Source organism: Megalobrama amblycephala, linkage group LG11 (genome assembly GCF_018812025.1).
Source record: "Megalobrama amblycephala isolate DHTTF-2021 linkage group LG11, ASM1881202v1, whole genome shotgun sequence".
Lineage (NCBI taxonomy): Eukaryota > Metazoa > Chordata > Actinopteri > Cypriniformes > Xenocyprididae > Megalobrama > Megalobrama amblycephala.
In genome coordinates this window covers 38,230,527-38,255,895 of record NC_063054.1, presented here as the reverse complement: position 1 = coordinate 38,255,895, position 25,369 = coordinate 38,230,527, and the positions used below count along the sequence as shown (strand labels likewise).

Below are 25,369 nucleotides of genomic sequence, written 5' to 3'. Positions count from 1 at the left end.
GGTGCTTGTGAGAACAAAATCTGCAGAAATGAGTAAAATTATGCGCAATACGTGCAATCTCACACCGAAATTCAAGCCATGTAACACCTATAATATCCATCCGGAGCAAATGAAACGAGGCGGGTTTGTGTGTCACTCGCTGTCGGGGAGATGAGAGAAAGAGCAGCTGGTATCGTGTATCTGTTCTGCAGATTAGTATTGGAAGTGTTTCAGATATTTCAGTATTATGTATCGAAAAATCAATATTTTTGACAACTGCATTGCACTTAGTTTATTATTTCAGATGCCTTTTTAACCCTGGTGCGGTCTTCGTTTGGGAAGTACACTCAAAATGTAATTTTGTAACAAAATAATTGTTTTTTTAAAAACAAATGTAAATTTACTCTGTTTATTAATGTTTTTACTCCACATTTTTGGAGTTTTTGGAGGATTTATCATATTTTTTAAATTTATATCAATAAATAAATAAATAAATATTTTTAAAATAGGTTTTTATACAAAAACAGCTTTTTATGTAAAATTCACTTTATAAAAGACCCACATTCATGGGGATCACATGGATAATTTGACATGGTTTAGTTTAAGATTTTTGAAAATGCAGTTTTAAAAGTAAAAAATGATCACTTTATCCAGTAGATGCTGCAGAGCTCCACTATTTGCTGTTTGACTGACTGAAAGACATCTTTTCACAAGTTTTTCAGTTGGATTCATATCTAAATATTATGAAATCACAATTACAACAATAAAAGTTACTTTTTGTCAAAGTTTAGTATTTTTTTTGTACTGAGAAAAATCAGTTTTTCAATATTGTTACATTATGATGAGACCCCGCTTAGAAAATGGACAAAATTCATCCTCAAAATCAACATTATTGAAAAACATATTTATTTATTGTTCAGTACAAAAATGCTAAACTTTGACAAAAAGTAGCTTTTATTGTTATAATTGTGATTTCATAATATCTAGATATGAATCCAGCTGAAAAACTTGTGAAAAGATGTCTTTCAGTCAGTCAAACAGCAAATAGTGGAGCTCTGCAGCATCTGCTGGATAAAGTGATCATTTTTTACTTTTAAAACTGCATTTTCCTAAAGATGGACAAAAATCTCACACTAAACCATGTCAAATTATCCATGTTATCTCCATGAATGAAAGTTAGAAATGTGGGTCTTTTATAAAGTGAATTTTACATAAAAAGCTGTTTTTGTATAAAAACCTATTTAAAAAATATTTATTTATTTATTTATATAAATTTAAAAGATAGGATAAATCCTCTAAAAACTGCACAAATATGAAGTAAAAACATTAATAAACAGAGTAAAATTACATTTGTTTTTTTAAAAAAACAATTATTTTGTTACAAAATTACATTTTGTTGCCTGGTGTCTCTGGACAAGATATCACTCCAATTTTCTTTTTTATTTGTAGATCTAGAAGTGTTAACCACTGTACAAAGTTTCATGTTATTTGGACAAAGAGAACTTTTTTGGGGGTCAGAAAAGACCCTATAAGGGTTAAAAGACTACATTTGGAAAATGTATATATATTATATATAAAATTCATCCTGCCAAAGAGGCTGTAGGAGTGACTGCGTTACACGCCACTGCTGAAATACACCCGCATTTGGCGCATTGGTGTTAACGTCAAGGCCTAGGTGTAATTATCACAGCTGTGACCTCGATATTGATCAGACGTAAAGATCTCGTTCATTAGAACAGAACTGAATCAGGGAGCTGAAACCATGCCAACGAATCTTACGTAATTACTGTCACCACGTTTGATCTGTTTGTCCTCTTTTCACTCTTCTTGTCAGAACTGACAGGCGTAGAAATGCTTAAACATGGTCTGTCTGAATACTCGATTCTGATTGGCTGGAAGGTATGTTCCAGTCAGTTTTCAATAAAGTTAACTATATATACACACGCATGTATGTATTTGGGCTGCTAAGCAATTAAAATTTTGAATCTAATGACATGTGCTGATCATAAATTAATCGTACATTAAATCTGGCAGAGAAATTACCCCCAAAAGATAAAGTCATTATTGCGTTAATTGAGAAAAAGCTTCAAATCGACATTACAAAAAGTAACTTTAGAAAGTTTTTTTTTTTTTGGCACACTGAGTCTGAAATTTTTGCACGTTAAAAAATAAATACGACCACAATCACAATATAATCACACTGCCTCCAAAACGGTCTTCCTCGTAAAAAAAAATCGGATCAGATTCAATTTTCAGCGTTTTTCGTTTCCGCAGAAAGCATTTTGAGAGTTGTTTTGACAATTCAGAGCCACCGTACAACGAACACCAAAATCCAGAAAGTGGATCCACTTCGTCTCGCAGCACAAAGAATTTATTTCTGGCCAAAATATGAAATTATTATTATTTATTTAATGAAATGATACTTTAAGTAAAAAAACTAAAACTGCCAGTAGGTGGCAGTAAATGTCAAAAATGAGTAAGTCATTGAGTTCATTCATTCAAACAGCTGATTTGTTCAGGAGTAAGTAAATGTCTCTCTTTATGAATGAGTCATTGAATCATTGTTTCACCCAGTTGATTCACTCCAAATGCGAATTCATTCACAAACAAACCACCGCTGTGTGCTGCTCTATTTTCATTTGCAAAATCCAGCAAAAAACAGACAATATTGTGTCTAAAATAACACAACATTAACTTCTTGTTTATTGAACTGTTGCATACAATCTATCATATTTGCACTCGTGCTATTCGGGACAAAAACAGCACTCATGTGATATTGCTTAACTGTATCATATGATATAAATATGAGACAAAAACTCATCTTGAATTTTAGTGTCATTATATCATATGAGCCTAATCATTCATGTAATCCTTTAAAGCAAACTGGGGTACGTGAACAAATGCTAAGTAGTTCATTTAACCCCTTAACTGTCACCGTCCCACAGGTGGGACGTTTGCCATTACATATTTAAAACAGTAATATTCTATACTAAACCTAAACTAATCTTGACAAACTATATATCATTTGAAAGCTTAGAATCTCTAGTTTACATATTTGGTGACTGATTTTCAAAATAAATTACACAGGAGCAGTAATTTATCAATTTGCAACAAGCATATTTTCATACTCATAAGGCATGTTCAGACCTTTATTTTGAAATAGCGATAAACATGAAAAATCATTAAAGGTTGGTTGAAACATGTTTGTTTTCATGCCAAGAGTTCAAAAGATAACATCTATTCAATTTTTTGAGAAAAAAAGGTCTGAAAATGTTTTTAATAGAAAAAAAATTACATTTATGATTGTGGCGGCAATCTATAACCCACATACATGTTATTTTTATGTTTATTAGAGACTGAATTCATATCAAATTCTGCCAAACTTCCCATACTACTTCTATATAGGATGTCTACTTCATAAATTTTATGAAAATAATGGAAATATATGGTTCAGATCACTCAAACCATATATGGAAATGGAGGCGCCTTTATATGGTCAGTAATGGAGCTTGGGTGTCATCTAGTGAAAAAGTGTGGTACTGCGCCCAAACAAAATCTTACTGAAAGCTCATTTTTTGAGATATCAACCTGAAATTTGGAACACAACTTGTTCAGATTTTTGGCTTTGATTTCCTTGCAGCTTTAGAGTAAAACTTGTTTTGTAAAATATATATTTTATATAAAATATAAAATATTATATTTTTACATTTTACATTTTCATAAACTTAAACTTCTATAACTTTTTTTCTGTTTCACTTACATAAGTTATTTTACATCTACAATAATCTGCCAAATTTCATCTTTAAAGCCTTATGTCTATACTCCAAAGTATTCTTGAATTACAACCATTTAAGTTTGGATAGTGCATTTTCTTGTCTAAAAAAAAAAGTGGGGGTGACAGTTAAAGGGTTAATTCTACCTTAAAATAATATTAAAACCAAGCATGTATTTCTAACTGCCAAAATGCTGTAAATCCAGTACATTTAATCAGATTACCTCATCATTTGCAGTCAAAAATGACTGTATCCACACAAGCAGCATGCATATGATAGATTCTGCCTTAACCCTTAAATGCATGACTGTTTCGCCAATCATTCTTACATATTCGGGTCTTCATCGACCCGGATCAATATCTAACACGGAAGGATCTCTACCTGTCGCGATAATATAAAACTCCTCTGATATTAGAGTAACAATTACAGAAGAATAAAATAAATCGTATTTTGTTACCTTTTGGAGCTTGAAAGGGCTCAGTTTGAGCAGATGTTTATTGCCATCACCACTGTCCTCATCAGAGCTCATTTCCCAGTAAATTCAGGAAATAATGGGCTAGTTTTATGTTTGAGATCACGAATATGAGCCCATTCGCGATCTCAAACGTATTCTCAAAACTATATAATTTTCAACATCTTCAAAATCAATATTTCGATCGCTAACAGCTTCACCAGATCCATCCAGTAACAGTTACAGTCATAAATGATTGCGTTCAGCACTTGCTCTGCAGTAAATCGCTGAGCCATTTCATGTTTTTCTTATTATTTCGTTTTCTGTCTAAATGAGTCGTCACTTCGGCATTGTGTTTCAGACATTGCCACCTTGTGAAATAAAGGTGAATTGCACTTATTCCATCATCTAAGATTCAGTTATTGTTGTGCAGAAAAAATATATGTACACTCATACACACCTCGGGTCGTTAGCGACCCTATACAATTTTTTAAAAAAATGAATACAAAAATAGGCATTATTTTATAATTTTGTGATTATTATTATTATTTTTTTTTTTTTTTTCTTGTTATATTCTTTATAATGAATTGATTGATGAATACCAAGAAGGTTGATGTCTAACTTAAAAAAATGGAGGAGGAGGAGGGTAGTGAATGACGTCCCGGGTCACTAAAGACCCGAGGTATGCATTTAAGGGTTAAATCGTGCTAAATTACTGTCGTTCTCAACAATGCAGCTTTGTAAAAGTGGGGATTTAGCGCTTACTCGCATGAAGAACAAATATAGACACAGATAATGAATTAATTTCTATTTAACCTGTTAACCAGCACTGGCACGCCGACGCACCAAAGCTTCTTTGTTTAAATTAGCTCAAATTTACTGTTAGATTTAATATAATTACCTTGACAAACTATACATCATTAAAAAGATCTAAGACTCGAGCTTCAATTTTTAATCTTTATTTTACTCTCAACATCGTATAGTGACCGTTATTTGTTAATATGCGTCGGGAGTTATGAATATGAGAAACGGAGTCGTTACCTTTTCATTGAAATATGAGCGTCAGCTTCAGCCATTGAGAAAAAAACTCTGTACGATCATCAAGAAAAAACTCCACAAAATAACATCCCTCGGGGCTTTTAGCTTAAAAGCATGCACATTCGGAGAAATATTGATGCACTGTCATACGTTTATGTCAATTTTCTATACAGAGGAGTCATATTTATTCAATTTTTACCCAAAACGCGCTGTTTTCATCATATGAGCGCTGTATACACTGACTACTGTGTGTCCAAATCATACCCGAAGCCGGAGGGCGCTCTGTGCACCTTTAGTCCACAAATAACACAGCATGAACAAGAGGCAATCATGTGACATACACGGGACTAACAGAGGCTACCAGACATCGCTATAATCATTGATATAAACATACAGAACGTCACTTTTGAAAGTAATAAATACACGATTGTGACGATATGTGGTTTATCTGTGTTCTTCACGCCATGTCAGGTATTCATAATAGTAGATTATATTTATAATGCAATGCTAATCGAGATAGCTTTTCTCATTGTGCAGAATAGCCTAAAATGATATATTTTCTGTCTGATTTTTGATCCAAAGCCACATCACATCAAAGAAGGTTATTTAAAACAGTCGACTAGTAAGTTTGGAGAAAAAACGTGGTTTTAATCTTATAAATTGTCATGTTTTGTTGGTGTGCTAAGCTAATATGCTAACGAGCCCAGACATGCACCTGTTCTAATCTAAAGCTAATGCAAATAAATAATTCTTAATAGTAAAGCTCACTTTTTTTCTCTCCTTTTTTTCCAAGAAGGGCATTAGATACAGTTTGAAAGAAGGTGAAGTGAGAAGTTTGGTGAATGAAATGAGGGATTAAATCATCTTGAATAGAACATCAGTAATTATAATAGAGACAAAAGAAAAGAATAATTAGAGCCATAAGCTGGCTGGAGAGGTGTGAATGTGTTCAGGGGAGACTGAAACTGAATGGGGCAGTTAGCGCCACAAACACAATATCGACAATACCCTTGAATAGATGACAATAAACATCAGTTAACATTTTAGAGTCCTTTCTAAATAAAGTCTCATGACATGGTCTTGAAAAACATGTAATAAAACTCAGAGTTTTAAACCTATCATCTTCAGATTTGAAATATAACATGGTCAGACATGTGGCTTTAGCTGCAGTGCATTTCTAGATTGCCACAAGGCCAACTTCACTTTCATTTTCATAAATATATTTCATAAAAATAAATTTCTAATAACTTTTCAAAATTTCAAAGCTATTTTAAACTATTTTCTTCTTTGTGACAATAATTAATTATGAGTTTACCATAAACTGCAAAGTGTCTGCTTTCAAATGAGACCTTACTTATGCTTTTAGTGCAAAGGGTTCATGAACTGTATCTGTTTTAGTTTGGGTATGTCATTTTTTGGGATTTTCCAAAAGCGGGGGTGCTGGCTAACAGGTTAAGACTCAAACGTTCTCCGATACAAAAACATTCCTTGTGTGAGTTCTTGTATTTAATGATGATAACGAGCAAGAATGCAATAATTCCCAAATATCCACATGACTGCAAACGTGACAGTATTATACAACAGGTCATTTTAAACACAGTACTGTCAGTATTTACTCTATTTTGCAATGAAATAATAGTTCTACCGAAAACCACAGCAGAACTTCAACACACGTCTGTGTTTCGCAAACAATTCTGCGGCTTTGAACGAATCGTGAGTCAGTGATTCAATGATTCATTCACAGCCACTTGCTTCATTACTGAATGAATGATTCAATGACTCACTCATAAAAACAGTGACTTGCTGCCACCTACTGGCAGTTTTAGTTTAATATTTAAAAGTTATTGAACATTTTTATATAAAATGTATTATTTTATTTATTTTATAAAGTTATTCATAAAGGTAAAAAAAACTGGAAAATCAATTTAGGGGGCAAATATTGTCCCTTAGTGGTAAAGGTGTGACTGCAGTCGAAGTGGAAGCATGGTAATCCCTTCAGGAGGTACTCCACGCAAAAAAGTTTGGGAACCACTGCTTTAATACAACTAATATATCCTTTAAATATCCAGTGCGAACTGCTCTCACTTCCTCATTTGCGGTGCCGCAGAGAGAACCAATACTGTATGTGTAATCATTTCATATTACTTTGTCTTCCCCTTCAGGTGTTTACTGTCCTACATCTACACATTACTGTTACCCATAAAAATCCACAGCTGAGATCATATTTAACAATGCAAAATGGCATTCGGATCAGTTCACCGGTTCAGTTTTATGGCTGGTTCCTCCATAACATAAATCACTAAGATGTGCACATGTTCTCTGATCATGCAAATCACACGTTTGCAGTGAAATGCATTGCGTGCTGCGCTATTAAAAGTAGTGTGCAGAACAGAATATAGTGAGTCGATAGTGTTTATAACTTGACATTTCAGCCATTCATCATCAAACTAAAATGCAGTCAACCAAACATAAGTTATCAGTTTCGCTTTAGCCTAAAAAATTCATTTTGGCTTGACTTATGTTGATTTTAATGAATGACTGTCTAATTTATGTTTTATTTTATAGCTTCTTTTTCATTCTTTTTCTGTTCTGAATACCGATAAAATTAAAGAATTTGTTTTCAAGGGAACTACAATAGGCCTTTGAAAGTTTTGTTTTATTTACTGGTATTAAATATACATATAAATTAATGTAATTGTTTGCAATTACGAGGTTAACAGGTGTTATAGCGGAGATATATATATATATGCATCTGAAATGTTCATACATTTTAACTTTTACTACCTAAAAGTGACAGAATATAGTGTAAAATATAGACAAATGCTGATTTCCGTGATTTCGTTCATTGTCCCTGTTGCATTCATATAGTCACAGGCTTTATTCCTCTGAGCTTCGAGGTTCTTCAGCAGCTGCAGGTGTTGAATGTGGTTTCCTGTCAGCGTTTCGCTGCGGTCGCCGTTTATCGTGCATCTGAGACGGGCTCTTGTCAGAAACTGTTATGTCATCGTTTTTTTCTTTATTTACCATCAGCGGGACGATGGTTTTATTTCCGGCTGAAACAGGTAAAGCCAAGATATGATGTTTCTCGCAAAAGGATGTGTTTTAGGGAAACGACAGACTTACTGTAGTAACTGTCAGGATGCCGTACATTTATCAATAACATTATGATGCAAAAAGAGCATGATGATGTAAGAGTGATGCTAGGCTGTCCCACTTTATATTAGGTGTCCTTAACTACTATGTACTAACATCAGAAAATAAGTACATATTGTATTTTGCTGCTATTGAGGTGGGATTAGGGACAGGTTTGGTGGTATGGGTAGGTGTAAGGGATGGGTCAACAGTGTATTACAGGTGTAATTACATGCTGGTATTTTTAAAAATATAAGTACAATGTAAATGCATGAATGTACACAATAAGTGCATTGTATCAAATGATTAATTTAAATGTAAGTACATTGTACATTAATTTGATTAACAGTAACACCCCATTTTATGATTCATAATCTTTATATTCTTCAGTGGGCAAAACAATATATTCCATTTACAGATAATTGAGTGTTTATTACCACCCATTTTGATAATAAATGGGTATTAAATTATACAACACTGAATCCAGAATTATTAAAATTTTATTAAACTATTAAAAACCATAATCCAGAACAGACTATGCAGAATTTCAGAAAAAGTAAATCACATTTTATAGGGCACAAATATTGTTACTTTTTTTTATGAATTCAGTTGATTAGACATCATTTTTGATTATTAAAATTGTATTTATTCCAGAAAACATGAAATTTCTGAAAACAGGAAAATAAAACATTTCATTGGTCACTATTGTTGTTAAAATATAATAATAAATAAAGTTTTAAGAATTTAATTTGATTATTAAAATTTAATTAAAGCATTAAAAACATAATCCAGAAGTAAAACATATTTCATAGGGCACAAATATTGTTTAATTATTTAATAAAATAATAAATTGTTAAAGTTTTATTAATTGATTAGACATTTTTGATTATTAAAATTTAATTAAAATAAATAAATAAATAATATAAAATATATATATACTTTTTTTATTATTAAAAATGGAATCCAGAAAATCTAGAAATGTCAAAATAAATAAATAAAACCCACTTCATTGGCCACTATTGTTGTAAAAATTTAATAATAAATTATAAATGTATTTAAACTCTTTAAAGTTTTAAGAATTAAATTTTTGATTATTAAAATCCATTAAACCATTAAAAAAATCCAGAAAAATTTAATTGGGAGAAAAACATTTCATAGGGCACAAATATTGTTAAAATTTTTAATAAACTAATAAATTGTTAAAGTTTTAATAATTCAATTGATTAGACATCTTTTTTAAAATCTAGTTAAACCATTAAAAAAAATCCAGAAAACACATTTCTGAAAGAAAATAAAACAAAATTCATAGGTCTCTATTGTTAATAATAAAATATTAAATTATTAAATATTTAAGTGTTTAATTTTTGATTATTTAAATTAAATTCAACCATTAAAAAAATCCAGAAAAATTAAAACTCCCAAAATTGGAAGAAAAAGTAAAACATTTCATAGGGCACAAATATTGTTAAAATGTTTAATAAATTGTTACATTTTTATTAATTCAATTGATTAGACATCATTTTTGATTATTTGATCAATTTAGTTAAACCATTAAAAAAATCCAGAAAACTCATTTTAAATAAAACAAAATTCATAGGTCTCTATTGTTAATAATAAAATATTAAATTATTAAATATTTAAGTATTTATTTTTCGATTATTAAAATTAAATTCAACCATTAAAAAAATCCAGAAATATTAAAACTCCAAAAATTGGGCGAAAAAGTAAAATTATGATTAGACATAATTTTTGATTTATTAAAATTAAATTCAACCATTAAAAAAATCCAGAAAACACATTTCTGAAAGAAAATAAAACAAAATTCATAGTTCTCTATTGTTAATAATAAAATATTAAATTATTAAAGATTTAAGTATTTATTTTTCGATTATTAAAATAAAATTCAACCATTAAAAATCCAGAAAAATTGAAACCACAACAGATTTAATATCTTACATCTGCTTCCGTTTACATTATTAACACTCGCAAGTATAAAATGTGCACGTGTCGCATGAATAGCAGTTATTTATTGTCTGAAGCCGAGGTGATGCTCTTCACCAGCTCTCTGCAGGACTGGTTAGCAGTGTGAAATATCCCATAATCTGCATGTGGCCTGCACGCGGCCAATCAAATCCACAGGTCCCGCCTTCTCCTGCTCCCACCTGCCAATCAGCAGCCTCCTCAGACTGCCCTCTGCTGGTTAAGATCACATGATCTCCTCCAGCCAATCAGCAGCCTCTTTTTGATGGGTGACATCACTAACTAGCTGCTTCCCTCCAGCAGCGGAGCTTCATTTTCTGCTGAGAGTGTTTGTGCTAAAATGGAGGCTAACAGCTCAACTTAGCCGGCAGCCGTCTCGCGCCCATTTGGACTGATAGATGTTGACATGCTCTAAAGACGAGGCCAGGATGGTTCTGGATGCTCCGAGCGCGAACGGGCCCTTTCAGCCGGTGGCCCTCATGCACTTTAGAGGTGAGACGTTTGTCTTATTGTGTCTGTGTAGGAAGAGAGCGACGAGGAAGGTTGCTATGCGATGATTTGTGGCCGCCGTTACGAAGGCAGAGGAATTTTCAACGTTCGACGGGTTTTATTTCGAAGGATTTTGGTGTAGATTCAAATGTGTTTCTTTGAGTTTCCTGCTGTTTTTATGACTGCATTTTTTGCATGCATTTGTGAGCACATTAGATGCATTCGAAGCACAAAAATGCTGTTCAGGGAGGTTTTGAAACTCAGCCTGTCTGTTGCTCAGGTAAATGTGGAAAACTCTGTTTACAATGCGTTGCTGCTGGTTGAGGAGGAGGAGGAGGAGGAGGAGGAGGGGGTCTGTTTAACTAGTCCCATCCCCCCTCACCAGACCACTGATGATGTCAGGGGAAGTGAGGTCACAGCTTCAGGAAGAATGCATGCATGCTTGCTTGAAACTGCATCCTGACGGCCAGTTTCTTCTGCTTTATGTTTCCTTTTCTTCATGTGCAATCAGATGAAGTGCAATTGCAATCTTTTAAATATGCAGTTACATGCATGCATACTAACATTCCTGCAGTTTATAGTGTGCATACTTATGTAAATATGCATAGAACATCATTCATCACACTGGAAAAGCAAGGTCAAGCCAATTGCATTGCATTGTGGGATGCAGTATTCAATGCATGCAGAATATTTGCATACTTAACATTTCACATGCAGTACGTACAAGGATGTTCAAATGCTTTCTCGGTTGAGTCGTTTTGTTTTGAATCAAATTGAGTTGTTTATGAATTGATGCTTCAGTCAGACCCGTGTTGACATGGGTTCACATGTCCGTGTCATCGCGGTGGTGTTTTCACATGTAAACCACAGCCGCCACTCCCATGTGCTTAAAGGGAACCGTGAGTTGAGTTTCTCACAGGCGTGACCTTTACAGAACGCGTTCAGTGTCAGGACCAAAATAATGAAGGTGTTTGCAATGCAAACTGAAGTCGTTCATATTATTTTAGACCCGTTTACACTTGGTATTAAGATCAGACTCTAGTGATCTACATTAAATACATGTGTAAATGGGGTCCAATTCTTTGTAATTTTGTGAAGAATCACCGTGCAAAACTAAAAGAAAATCATGTGATGTAAACATTATGAGTACGTCTGACGTCAATGCAGGAAAAACCCAATACAATATGCAAAAGTACCTGTAAAGCCTGAAAAAAAAATATTTTTTTAACATTTAAAAAAAATATTACAAAACAGTTGCATGTGTGTTTTGTTTTATATCATTTTTGATACTTAAATGGCTCATAAAGTCTGATTCAGAGGCTCAAACTGAGCAAAAATATGCAATTTGGTGCTTATTGGAAATTATGTGGACAAAAAATAAGATTAAATTCTGATGCTTAATTTTGAAAGCAAATTTTAATTTATTTTCAGTCATAGTCTTTTGACTAAAATGGCATTTATTTTTAGTCATATTTTAGTCATCTGAATTGTTTTAGTTTTAGTCATCTAAAATCTAATGGGTTTAGTTAAATTGTAATGCTTTAGTTAAGAATTTCTCAAATTTCCAAACCCATACTCCTGGAGAAAACATCTTTTAACATGTAAATATAAATATTAAAGTTTGAACATGCAACTAACTAAAATTAAATAAAAATACTTCTCCTAAAGAATATGCGGTCTTCTTTTCAATGAATGATATACGTATTTACTCTTTACAACAACTTACATCATTCTTTTTCAAGCAGGCATATTTATTTGTATAAATTACATATAATTATTCCTTATTAAAGCTATAAAATAGCAGTGGATGCGGCATTACGGCATTAAGTTTATTAGGCTGCTGTCACTTTAAGACCAAATGTGCGGATCTACTGATGCACATCCGAGTGTCTCACAACTGTTTACGTTCTCTTGAGAAATAACTGACTCTGTTTATGTGAACATTTTGACGTAATGTTTTGTGTGTTTGTCATTCAGATGCGGAAGAGAGCTCAATTCAGTACTCATGCGCTGAATAACTTTCTGTATACGCGGCTGTGTGCTTCGGGTTTGTGCGCACAGAAAACCGAACCGAATATATTTCTCTCTTGTGTTGTCATGCTTTCTCCCAGAATTTTATATTTTTGAACATTTTATGAGGCATGCATCAAGTGTATGCCAGCTCATGTCCCGCCGGATAGAACAGCACGTTGCAATTCAAATGTGCACGACAAATCCCAAATCGTCCCTCCCTAACATTTTCATCTCGTTTTTTATTCGTTGATGAAATGTCAATAGATTTTTTTTCATAGTTTTTGTCATTCAAAACTGTTTTTATTTCATTTTCATCTGTGAAAAAAATGTTGTTGATGAAAATGTCAAATTATTCGTCAATGAAATTAACTCTGTTGTAATGTAAATCAATGAAATATTTGTTACAGAATAGCATGTACTGACATGAAATGCATATCAAATATCTGTCCATAATCGTAGTAAGATGATATTTAAATTAGGGGTGTGAATCTTTTGGTACCTTACGATTCGATTTGCAGTAAATTGATTCTTGGTCACGATTTGGTTAAAAATTGATTCTCGATTTTGAATCAAATTTCGATTCGATATATGCATTGATTGTTATTTTTCCTATTTGACTTCCTATTCGTCCCATTTTAGTCAACCCAGTATTATAAAACCGATGTCATTTAAGCTGACTGTGATCATTACACACATGACTGGCAGTAATAAAGCAATTTTTTTTTTGATATTAAAAATAGGAATAAATAAGCAAATTACAAACATTAGGACAAAATAAAATGCAAATTAAATAAAGTTTTTCAAGTATAGTAGCCTAGGTTTATTTAGCACGTTGTAAGAAATACTACAGAAATTGAATAATCAAATGTGTAAATGAAACGCTGTATAGTCTTCCCTGTATAAATATAATTTGATTCATATTAAAGATACAAAAGTGATTCAGTCAAAAGCAGCAAGTTTTCAAGCAAAATCAGTGTTTTTTTTGTTTTGTTTTTTGTTTTTTAAGTTTAAGGAATTAACAATCATTTAAAAGACTGAGTTTATGAGGCTGCTGTCCCTTTAAGAATGAATGCACGGATCTAATATACTGTTACACATTTTCTCCTAACTGTTTACATTCGCATAGGTCAGACTTTTTACGTGAATATGATATGGTGTATTTGACCATTAAAAACATAAAAGCATAAAAGCATAAAGTTTGCTTGACATTGATGCAGAAAAAACCAAATACAATATGCAGAAGTTCTTTAACCAGTAAAGCCTGACATATGAAATAATTGTCATAAAAATCTTTTTTTTTTTTTTAAATGGAACGGTTTATTGTACCTTTAGACAAAATATTACAATACAGTTTACATGTTTGTTTTGTTATTTGATATTATAGTCTGATATAGTAAGAATATGGAGGAAAAAACAGCTGAATTTTATTCAGAGGCCCAAACTGAGCAAAAATATGCAATTCGGTGCAGATATTTATATGGACAAAAAAATTAAATTCTGATGCTTGTAATATAAATCAATGAGATTTTTATAACAGTATAGCACATAAAATGCATATGAAATCAGTATCTGCCAATAATATGTCATAGTTTTATGATCAAAGCTCTGTAGTTTTAAAACGTATAATGCAATTCAATACAACGATGATTGAGAGATGCACAAATAAACCTTCCTCAAAAGATTTGATACTCATGATTTTTATAATAAAGGATGTCTGGATAATCAAGTAAACCGAAGCTGCTTCAGTCCAGCTGAAATATTACTAACAATATCAAAGTTATTCTTATGTTTACTTGATAAAATCAGCGCAGATTTCACACGTGAAGCACGAGCTGGAGGACGTTTGTACAGTTATACTAAAAGACTTTCACTGGATAAAAAATATCAATAGGTCTAAACTATCAATCAGATGACAGAAGACTGGAGGAGACTGTGTGCCTTAATTCATGTATCAAAACAGTTGTTTTTGAGATGGTCGTGTTTGATTGATTCTCCTCTTCTCCGTCGCTGCAGATGTTCCTCCCGCCGAGCAGGAGAAGTTGTTCGTGCAGAAGCTGCGTCAGTGCTGCGTGCTCTTCGACTTCGTGTCCGACCCCCTGAGCGACCTGAAATGGAAGGAGGTGAAGCGGGCGGCGCTCAGCGAGATGGTGGAGTACATCACACACAACAGGAACGTCATCACCGAGCCCATCTATCCTGAGGTGGTTCACATGGTGAGCTCACACGAACACACTTTGAGCGCTGTTTTGTAGCATTGAAGTCTTCAAAATCCAATTTAATGGCGCACCTTGAGACGAAAGCACCCGAACGTTCAGAGAGCGATTATGAAATGTGTCTTATGCAACCAGAAGAAAGTTCCTGAACTGCTTGAAGTTGGCATGAAAGTTTCGCTCGTCTTTTCTTCCCTATTGTGACGTGTATATATACACGAGTGAAACGAAGTGTTTAAAACTGGAACAAATATACATTTTAATTAAAAGGCAGAGATCTGTAATATACCAAACAATACAAAAAGTAAGTCTTGAATTATATTTTCCATAAAAAAATCCCTGTCAAAGTTGTGTCCTCACTTTGCGTCATCTCCGTGAGGATTTTTTTTATTTTGAATAAATCAGGTCATCATTGTGGATCTCACAGTCTCACATAGTCCTGGAAGTTTTAAATTTTTTATATTTTGTACAAACAATGTTGAAGTCTTTGTTGTCACAGCTTTATCATGTCAACTCTGTCATCCCGGTGTAATAGTTTCTGTAAATAGTTGTGGGATAAATCTTGGCATTTTTGATATGTTTATTAAGGGAGCTACAACTCAAGAAAGAAAACAAAATTGCTCTACTGTACAACACGTGGTTAAGGAGGAAAAACGTTCAACTCCATCAGGTTTTATGTCTGATGGTTGACAAGTGCTCTCAAAAAGTCTATATAATATGATTTAATATGTTTTTTGCATATGGGGAATTCTTCTAATGTTTCATGATTCTGTTTACATATACTGTTTATTTGGCCCCAGCTGGACCTTTGTCAGCTCCGTCACTATTTGTCAGCTCCGTCAGTATTTGTCAGTTTTTGTCAGCTCCGTCAGTTTTTGTCAACACGTCAGTATTTGTCAGTTTTTGTCAACACCGTCAGTATTTGTCAGTTTTTGTCAACTCCGTCAGTTTTTGTCAGCTCCGTCAGTTTTTGTCAACACGTCAGTATTTGTCAGTTTTTGTCAACTCCGTCAGTATTTGTCAGTTTTTGTCAACTCCGTCAGTTTTTGTCAACACCGTCAGTATTTGGCAACTCCATCAGTATTTGTCAGCTCCATCAGTTTTTGTCAACTCCGTCAGTATTTGTCAGTTTTTGTCAACTCCGTCAGTTTTTGTCAGTTTTTGTCAACTCCGTCAGTTTTTGTCAACACCGTCAGTATTTGTCAACACCGTCAGTATTTGTCAACACCGTCAGTATTTGGCAACTCCGTCAGTATTTGTCAGCTCCATCAGTTTTTGTCAACTCCGTCAGTATTTGTCAGCTCCGTCAGTATGTGTCAACTCCGTCAGCTCCGTCAGTATTTGTCAGCTCAGTATTTGTCAACTCCGTCAGTATTTGTCAGTATTTGTCAGCTCCATCAGTTTTTGTCAACTCCGTCAGTATTTGTCAGCTCCGTCAGTATTTGTCAGCTCCGTCAGTATTTGTCAGCTCCGTCAGTATTTGTCAGTATTTGTCAGCTCCATCAGTTTTTGTCAGTATTTGTCAGTATTTGTCAGCTCCGTCAGTTTTTGTCAACTCCGTCAGTATTTGTCAGCTCCATCAGTTTTTGTCAACTCCGTCAGTATTTGTCAGCTCCGTCAGTATTTGTCAGCTCCGTCAGTATTTGTCAACTCCGTCAGTATTTGTCAGCTCCATCAGTTTTTGTCAACTCCGTCAGTATTTGTCAGCTCCGTCAGTATTTGTCAACTCCGTCAGTATTTGTCAGCTCCATCAGTTTTTGTCAACTCCGTCAGTATTTGTCAGCTCCGTCAGTATTTGTCAGCTCCGTCAGTATTTGTCAGCTCCGTCAGTATTTGTCAGCTCCATCAGTTTTTGTCAACTCCGTCAGTATTTGTCAGTATTTGTCAGCTCCATCAGTTTTTGTCAACTCCGTCAGTTTTTGTCAGCTCCGTCAGTTTTTGTCAGCTCCGTCAGTATTTGTCAGCTCCGTCAGTTTTTGTCAACTCCGTCAGTTTTTGTCAACTCCGTCAGTATTTGTCAACTCCGTCAGTATTTGTCAGCTCCGTCAGTATTTGTCAACTCCGTCAGTATTTGTCAGCTCCGTCAGTATTTGTCAACTCCGTCAGTTTTTGTCAACTCCATCAGTATTTGTCAACTCCATCAGTTTTTGTCAACTCCGTCAGTATTTGTCAGCTCCGTCAGTATTTGTCAACTCCGTCAGTTTTTGTCAACTCCGTCAGTTTTTGTCAACTCTGTCAGTATTTGTCAGCTCCGTCAGTATTTGTCAGCTCCGTCAGTATTTGTCAACTCCGTCAGTTTTTGTCAACTCCGTCAGTTTTTGTCAACTCTGTCAGTTTTTGTCAACTCCGTCAGTATTTGTCAGCTCCGTCAGTATTTGTCAGCTCCGTCAGCTCCGTCAGTATTTGTCAGCTCCGTCAGTATTTGTCAACTCCGTCAGCTCCGTCAGTATTTGTCAGCTCCGTCAGTATTTGTCAACTCCGTCAGCTCCGTCAGTATTTGTCAGCTCCGTCAGTATTTGTCAACTCCGTCAGCTCCGTCAGTATTTGTCAGCTCCGTCAGTATTTGTCAGCTCTGTCAGTATTTGTCAACTCCGTCAGCTCCGTCGGTTTTTGTCAGCTCCGTCAGTATGTGTCAACTCCGTCAGTTTTTGTCAACTCCGTCAGTTTTTGTCAGCTCCGTCAGTATTTGTCAGTATTTGTCAGCTCCATCAGTTTTTGTCAGCTCCGTCAGTATTTGTCAGCTTCGTCAGTATTTGTCAACTCCGTCAGTATTTGTCAGCTCCATCAGTATTTGTCAGCTCCGTCAGTATTTGTCAGCTCCATCAGTATTTGTCAACTCCGTCAGTATTTGTCAGCTCTGTCAGTATTTGTCAACTCCGTCAGTATTTGTCAACTCCGTCAGCTCCGTCAGTATTTGTCAACTCCGTCAGCTCCGTCAGTATTTGTCAACTCCGTCAGCTCCGTCAGTATTTGTCAGCTCCGTCAGTATTTGTCAACTCCGTCAGTTTTTGTCAGCTCCGTCAGTATTTGTCATCTCCGTCATTTTTGTCAACTCCGTCAGTTTTTGTCAGCTCAGTCAGTATGTGTCAACTCCGTCAGTATTTGTCAACTCCGTCAGTATTTGTCATCTCCGTCATTTTTGTCAGCTCCGTCAGTATTTGTCAGCTCCGTCAGTATTTGTCAACTCCGTCAGCTCCGTCAGTATTTGTCAGCTCCGTCAGTATTTGTCAACTCCGTCAGTTTTTGTCAGCTCCGTCAGTATTTGTCATCTCCGTCATTTTTGTCAACTCCGTCAGTTTTTGTCAGCTCAGTCAGTATGTGTCAACTCCGTCAGTATTTGTCAACTCCGTCAGTATTTGTCAACTCCGTCAGCTCCGTCAGTATTTGTCAACTCCGTCAGCTCCGTCAGTATTTGTCAGCTCCGTCAGTATTTGTCAACTCCGTCAGCTCCGTCAGTATTTGTCAACACTGTCAGTATTTGTCAACTCCGTCAGTTTTTGTCAACACTGTCAGTATGTGTCAACTCCGTCAGTAATTAATTAATTTAGGAACTGAATCGTTCATAATAACCCTAACCCAAGAAAAAAACGTAGAGAATCAATTTTTTTCACTTGGCTCCTTTAATGAACACCATTATTACATAATTGAAGACTTTACACTGTTGTTAGAATAATCAAATTAAACTATCATGCTTTTTAATGCGTCTTACGGAGTTGACAGAAATTAAGTTCCGAAGTGAATAAATGTACATTTTTAGAAAAAACTGTTCCATTACATGATTCATTAGCTGAGACCTTTGTCTACAAATACATCAGTCTAAAAATAATGTATTATTAAATAATAAAAACTAACTTCTAAAACATGTTTTGTCCCTTATCTCAAGAATCAGTGAACAGATTAATATTGACAAAGTAATTTCAATAATGTATTAGTAAATGTTGAAGTTAACATTAAGAAATTAGCAGATTATTAAATGCTTTTTATATTGTATTTTTATGTTTATAGCAGATGATTAGGCTGTAAAAAAATTTATTTGAGAAGAGTGAATAAGAGAAGACTTGATAAGATGATGCAGTGAATGCACAGCGAAAGCTTCTTTCCGGTGAACGTGAACTGATAGCGCGTGGCTGGGCCATACAAGGTGGTGTTGAGCGTTTGGGCAAATCTGTTGGCTCCTCCAAATCAGATCTGTCCTTTCGCCATCCTTTTAAGGGGCCGTTTTTGGCCGAGAGCTTTGCGTTTATCAGCAGAGCTTCGATTGACCTGCCGTTGGCCTCGGTGCTTCTGCCAGCTGCAGTTATTCCAGCACTGAATTACGTCTCTTTGATATTTATTAGAGCCCGCAGCTGATGTTAAGCCGCGGCCTATCGAAGTGCAAATGGACTTGCGAAATAAGCATGATAATATGTTCTCAAGCACATTTCCCCTTAAAAACACACACACTTTGATGATTAAAGCCAAGAACTTCAAAGTGCTGCGATCGGGAGGATTAAAACCTTTTCTTATGATTCATCTGTGCCACGATTCATTAATCAACCAGCGCTGGTTTGTTGATAAAGACCTCCAGAAAGTTTGGACAGAAATTAGTGTTTACTGATTACTCATTATACATCTATATACACACTCTTAATCAAGTTTTATGTGGTTTGTCCATTTCAGTTTGCAATAAACATGTTTCGGACGTTACCACCATCATCCAACCCAACCGGCGCAGAGTTCGACCCAGAGGAGGATGAACCCACGTTAGAGGCGGCCTGGCCACACCTGCAGGTGAACGACATGAGTATTTTAATTCAGCAAGGACGCGTTAGCTTGATCAGAAATAAATTCTGTTCTTATGAACTTTCTATTCATTAAAGAATCCTGAAAAATAAAACGTATCACAGTTTCCATACAAATATGACTGTTTTCAACATTCAATATTTGTTGCACTGCCTTTTATATCTTTTCATAAATAATTTTAAGCAAAGTTAAAATGCATTATAAAATTAGCAGATTCCTTGTTATGTCTGAAACTGGTTGTTTGTCGTGTGTTTTGATGCATTATACATTCTATAGGTGTGTTCAATGAAAAGATTAGTATTATAATGTATAATAACTGTGGTTACAGTTATTCATGAGATCATGCAATGCATTATACGGTGCATAATTGATGCATTAAAAATACATCTATAAAGGCTTTAAGTAAAGTGTTACGTATTGTTTTTACTGTAATATAGTAAGAAAATCCTATAATTGAGAATAATATGTGTAATTAATTATGTGGACGCGTTAGTTTTGGGTGTAAAATGTGCTTAATTGTCATGAAATTATTATAATTTTATAATATAATAAAAAATATTTCCCACTAATAAGTGTTCTGTTCTTTGGATAAAAGTGGCCACTAAATGAGTACTTATTTTTCTTTCCACAGCTCGTCTATGAATTTTTCCTGCGGTTTTTAGAGTCACCAGACTTTCAACCCAACATAGCCAAGAAATACATCGACCAGAAGTTTGTGTTGCAGGTATGTTAAATAGGCCTCGTCGTGTGAAAATCAATTAATTGTTTGTCTTAAAAATGCACAATGCATGTGCACGACTCTAAATATCATGTGCACATAGCAGCTTAAATTAATATACTTATTCAGTGTGAGAGTTTCTATTTCCCTGCATTAATATATTGTATTTAATGCATTTGTGTGTGTTACCCTCAATAATAATGTTAGTTTTAAAGGGTGATGAAACTGTTTTAGTTTTGAAAAATGCTACAAAAGTGGAGAACAAGAGTTTTATTTTGCTCTCATTGAGTTAAAAGCATTAAAGTTTCCCACAAATGCATGCTGCACTTCATTGTTACATGCAACAAAATCATCAAATATATTATACATGCATATACTGTGACAGCAATAATTTAATGCACAGACATTGTGCATCAAATATATACATGTGAACACGCTGTAGTATTTTTAATAACTTTTGAGACTTCAGCGTTTATTCAATCAATTATATTAAGTATGAGCTCTATGAGGAAGTGAGCATTTTTTATTATGGTAATTAGAGCATGGTGTGAACGAACCCCGAGACACAGATGAGTCATATATATATGTGCTATAGGTGTAAGAAAAACACATTGTGCAGTAGAGCTGCATGATTCTGGATAAATTGACAATCACAATTTTCTTGTTTAAAATGGAGATCACGATTCTCCCATGATTCTGAAAAGACAACTAATCAAAATAACATGCAATTTACTAGAGTTTCTGACTAAATGATAATTGCTGCAGCCTATTTAAAAATATTTAATAATTTGAATTAATTATTTTCTTTTAAAAAAATCAATTTTAATGAATGATTCAATGACTCACTCAAATACTTCACTTGTTTCATTACTGGATGAATCAGCATTTTTGAATGAATCTCTTGATTCAATGACAAATACATTTTTTAACAGTCACTGTTAATTGATACAATATTTATTTGAAGTGTCAAGTTTGGTGGTTTACTCTATTTTGATCTCTACAGTAGACATCAGTGTTTATATCTGAACTATAAACTTTTATCCCAGTACTTCTGTGATCATCGGAAATTATTATAAGACAGAAATAATGATACCGTGTGGTTGAAAAGACTGTTTGTGAATCTGTTTCATATCTATTAATTCGGCATTCTATAAGTGTAATCGATTGATGATTGGTGTGTGATTTGATTGCAGCTCCTGGAGCTGTTCGATAGTGAAGACCCTCGAGAGCGTGACTTCCTGAAGACGACTCTCCATCGCATCTACGGAAAGTTCCTGGGTCTCAGAGCTTACATCAGGAAACAGATTAATAACATTTTCTATAGGTGAGACTCGTGTGATCTTAAAAAAAACTGTATAACTATAGAACATCCAGATCATGAAATTAATTAATATTGTTTTACTGCCCACATGGTCTTGATTACATTAGATGAAATGTTGTTTCAGAAGCAGTTTGATGTTTTGAAATAATTTTTTTTTCCTTTGGAATAATGTGAACTTATTTTAATGAAGAGTCTATTTTGATTCTATGACTTTTAAAGAGCCTGCTGTGTGTATTATGGGTTTTCTGTTATAATTATTTTTCTGCAGATTATCTGATTTTTATCTCCATGCAGGTTCATCTATGAAACGGAGCATCATAACGGAATAGCCGAACTACTGGAAATATTAGGAAGGTATGAAAATTTTTTTCTCAATAAAATCTATTTCTGCTCACAAATCTGATGGGATGAGCAACATGAAGCTGTTACTGTTACACACACACACACACACACACACACACACACACACACACACACACACACACACACTTGTGACCAAGAACTAATTTGATGCAATATTATTGTGCCAAATCTATGGAATCTTGTTTCCGCCTCAAAATAAAAAAATAAAAAAGGTAACTGCTACTTTTTCTCTCACAAACTTTTTTCTTAGAATTCTGACTTTATATCTCGCAATTCTGAGTTTATATCTGAACTTGCAAGATCCGCAAGAACTGCGTGTTGTAAAGTTGGGATTGTGAGTTGCAAAGTCGGATTTGTGGGTCGTTAAGTTGGAATTGCGAGATGTAAACTCTCAATTGTGAGATATAATGTTGGAATTGCGGGTCGCAAAGTCGGAATTGCGGGTCGCAAAGTCGGAATTGCGATGTAAACTCAATTGCATGATGTAAAGTCGGAATTGCGAGTCTTAAATTCAGAATTATGAGATGTAAACTCTCAGGTGCGAGATGTAAAGTCGGAATTGTGAGATGTAAAGTCGGAATTGCGAGTCGCAAAGTCAGAATTGCGGGTCATAAATTCGGAATTGCGAGATGTAATGTTGGAATTGCGAGATATAAACTCAATTGCAAGTTGTAAAGTCGGAATTGCGAGTCGCAAAGTCAGAATTGCGGGTCATAAATTCGGAATTGCGAGATGTAATGTTGGAATTGCGAGATATAAACTCAATTGCAAGTTGTAAAGTCGGAATTGCGAGTCGCAAAGTCAGAATTGCGGGTCATAAATTCGGAATTGAGAGATGCAATGTTGGAATTGCGATGTAAACTCAATTGCGTGATGTAAAGTCGGAATTGCGAGTCTTAAATTCAGAATTATGAGATGTAAACTCTCAGGTGCGAGATGTAAAGTCGGAATTGTGAGATGTAAAGTCGGAATTGCGAGTCGCAAAGTCAGAATTGCGGGTCATAAATTCGGAATTGCGAGATGTAATGTTGGAATTGCAAGATATAAACTCAATTGCAAGTTGTAAAGTCGGAATTGCGAGTTGCAAAGTCAGAATTGCGGGTCATAAATTCGGAATTGAGAGATGCAATGTTGGAATTGCGATGTAAACTCAATTGCGTGATGTAAAGTCGGAATTGCGAGTCTTAAATTCAGAATTATGAGATGTAAACTCTCAGGTGCGAGATGTAAAGTCGGAATTACGAGTCGCAAAGTCAGAATTGCGGGTCATAAATTCGGAATTGCGATATGTAATGTTGGAATTGCGGGATATAAACTCAATTGCAAGTTGTAAAGTCGGAATTGCGAGTCCGAGTCGTAAAGTCGGAATTGCGAGTCGTAAACTCTCAATTGTGAGATGTAATGTTGGAATTGCGAGATAAACTCAATTGCGAGGCGCAAAGTCAGAATTGCGAGGCATAAATTTGGGGTTGCAAGAAATAAAGATTTTTTGTCAAATGTTTATTCAGCGGTGGAAACGAGGTTCCATGCATAAGTTCTATGAGAGCAGTAAGACACTTGAGGCAGTGTATTAGTGGTTTCAAACACTGGTTTACAGTGAACATACATGTTCATGATCTGATGTTTGTCTGAGTTTTAGTGTGTCTTAAGCCTCATTCATGATGAAGTCTTTGTAATTATTGGCTGTTTCAGAATGATCCATGTGTCTTTCTTTCTCTTTCCCACCAGCATAATCAACGGTTTTGCCTTACCGCTGAAAGAAGAGCACAAAATCTTCCTTTTAAAAGTTTTGTTACCTTTGCATAAAGTGAAGTCACTCAGTGTTTATCACCCACAGGTACGACCACTGTGTGTACATTATTTATTTATTTTATTTTATTTTTTATTGTATTTTTGTAACTTAAGATACAATTAGAAATAATGCAGAAGATCTCTGTTTGTTTCATTCTAACTAAGCACATTTTTCATATTTGTACTGTGGTTAAAAAATAAAAATTCATATACATATATAAATGCATTAATATTTATAAAAAATTGTATTTGTCTTGTATTACTTGAATTCAGCATAAATTACAATAGATTGTCATTAAGAAAGATGTTCATTCAGAAATATTGGAATTAAAAACAAACTCAAAAGTGAAACATCCATATGTGTCTTAAAGTCTGAATTGCGAGTCGCAAAGTCTGAATTGCGAGTTGCAAAGTCTGAATTGCGAGTCGCAAAGTCGGAATTGCGAGTCGCAAAGTCGGAATTGCGAGTCGCAAAGTCGGAATTGCGAGTCGCAAAGTCGGAATTGCGAGTCGCAAAGTCGAAATTGCGAGTCGCAAAGTCGGAATTGCGAGATATAAACAAAATTTTTATGTGTACTGTTTAAAAAATAAAAATTCAAATATATATAAATGCATTAATATTTATAAAAAATTGTATTTGTCTTGTATTACTTGAATTCAGCATAAATTACAATAGATTGTCATTAAGAAAGATGTTCATTTAGAAATATTGGAATTAAAAACAAACTCAAAAGTGAAACATCCATATGTGTCTTAAAATCGGAATTGTGAGTCTTAAATTCGGAATTGTGAGTCGCAAAGTCGGAATTGTGAGTCGCAAAGTCGGAATTGTGAGATGTAAACTCTCAGGTGCGAGATGTAAAGTCGGAATTGTGAGAGTCGCAAAGTCGGAATTGTGAGATGTAAACTCTCAGGTGCAAGATGTAAAGTCGGAATTGTGAGTCGCAAAGTCGGAATTGTGAGTCGCAAAGTCGGAATTGTGAGAGTCGCAAAGTCGGAATTGTGAGAGTCGCAAAGTCGGAATTGTGAGAGTCGCAAAGTCAGAATTGTGAGTCGCAAAGTCGGAATTGTGTATATATATATATATATATATATATATATATATATATATATATATATATATATATATATATATATATATATGCATTAATATTTATAAAAAATTGTATTGTATTTGTCTTTTATTATATTATTATATATATTATTATTACTTTTATCGTATTATTTGAATTCAGCATAAATTACATTAGATTGTCATTAAGAAAGATGTTCATTCAGAAAAATTGGAATTAAAAACAAACTCAAAAGTGAAACATCCATATGTATTAT

At 34.4% G+C, this 25,369-nt stretch overlaps 1 protein-coding gene across 2 annotated transcripts in view; it reads left to right on the top strand.

The window, feature by feature from the left end:
- ppp2r5cb (protein phosphatase 2, regulatory subunit B', gamma b) overlaps positions 1 to 25,369 on the top strand; it is a 36,709-nt gene that overhangs the window by 4,166 nt on the left and 7,174 nt on the right. Inside the window, exons 1-7 of one of the 2 annotated variants that reach the window (XM_048207903.1) lie at positions 10,627 to 10,845; positions 14,869 to 15,068; positions 19,725 to 19,835; positions 20,479 to 20,571; positions 21,759 to 21,889; positions 22,181 to 22,240; positions 23,978 to 24,086. In XM_048207903.1, coding sequence (XP_048063860.1) covers positions 10,752 to 10,845; positions 14,869 to 15,068; positions 19,725 to 19,835; positions 20,479 to 20,571; positions 21,759 to 21,889; positions 22,181 to 22,240; positions 23,978 to 24,086 — 798 coding nt within the window. In that variant the 5' untranslated portion in view covers positions 10,627 to 10,751. Of the gene's footprint in view, positions 1 to 10,626; positions 10,846 to 14,868; positions 15,069 to 19,724; positions 19,836 to 20,478; positions 20,572 to 21,758; positions 21,890 to 22,180; positions 22,241 to 23,977; positions 24,087 to 25,369 lie in introns of those variants that run through there. The other variant, XM_048207902.1, reaches the window with a different exon arrangement.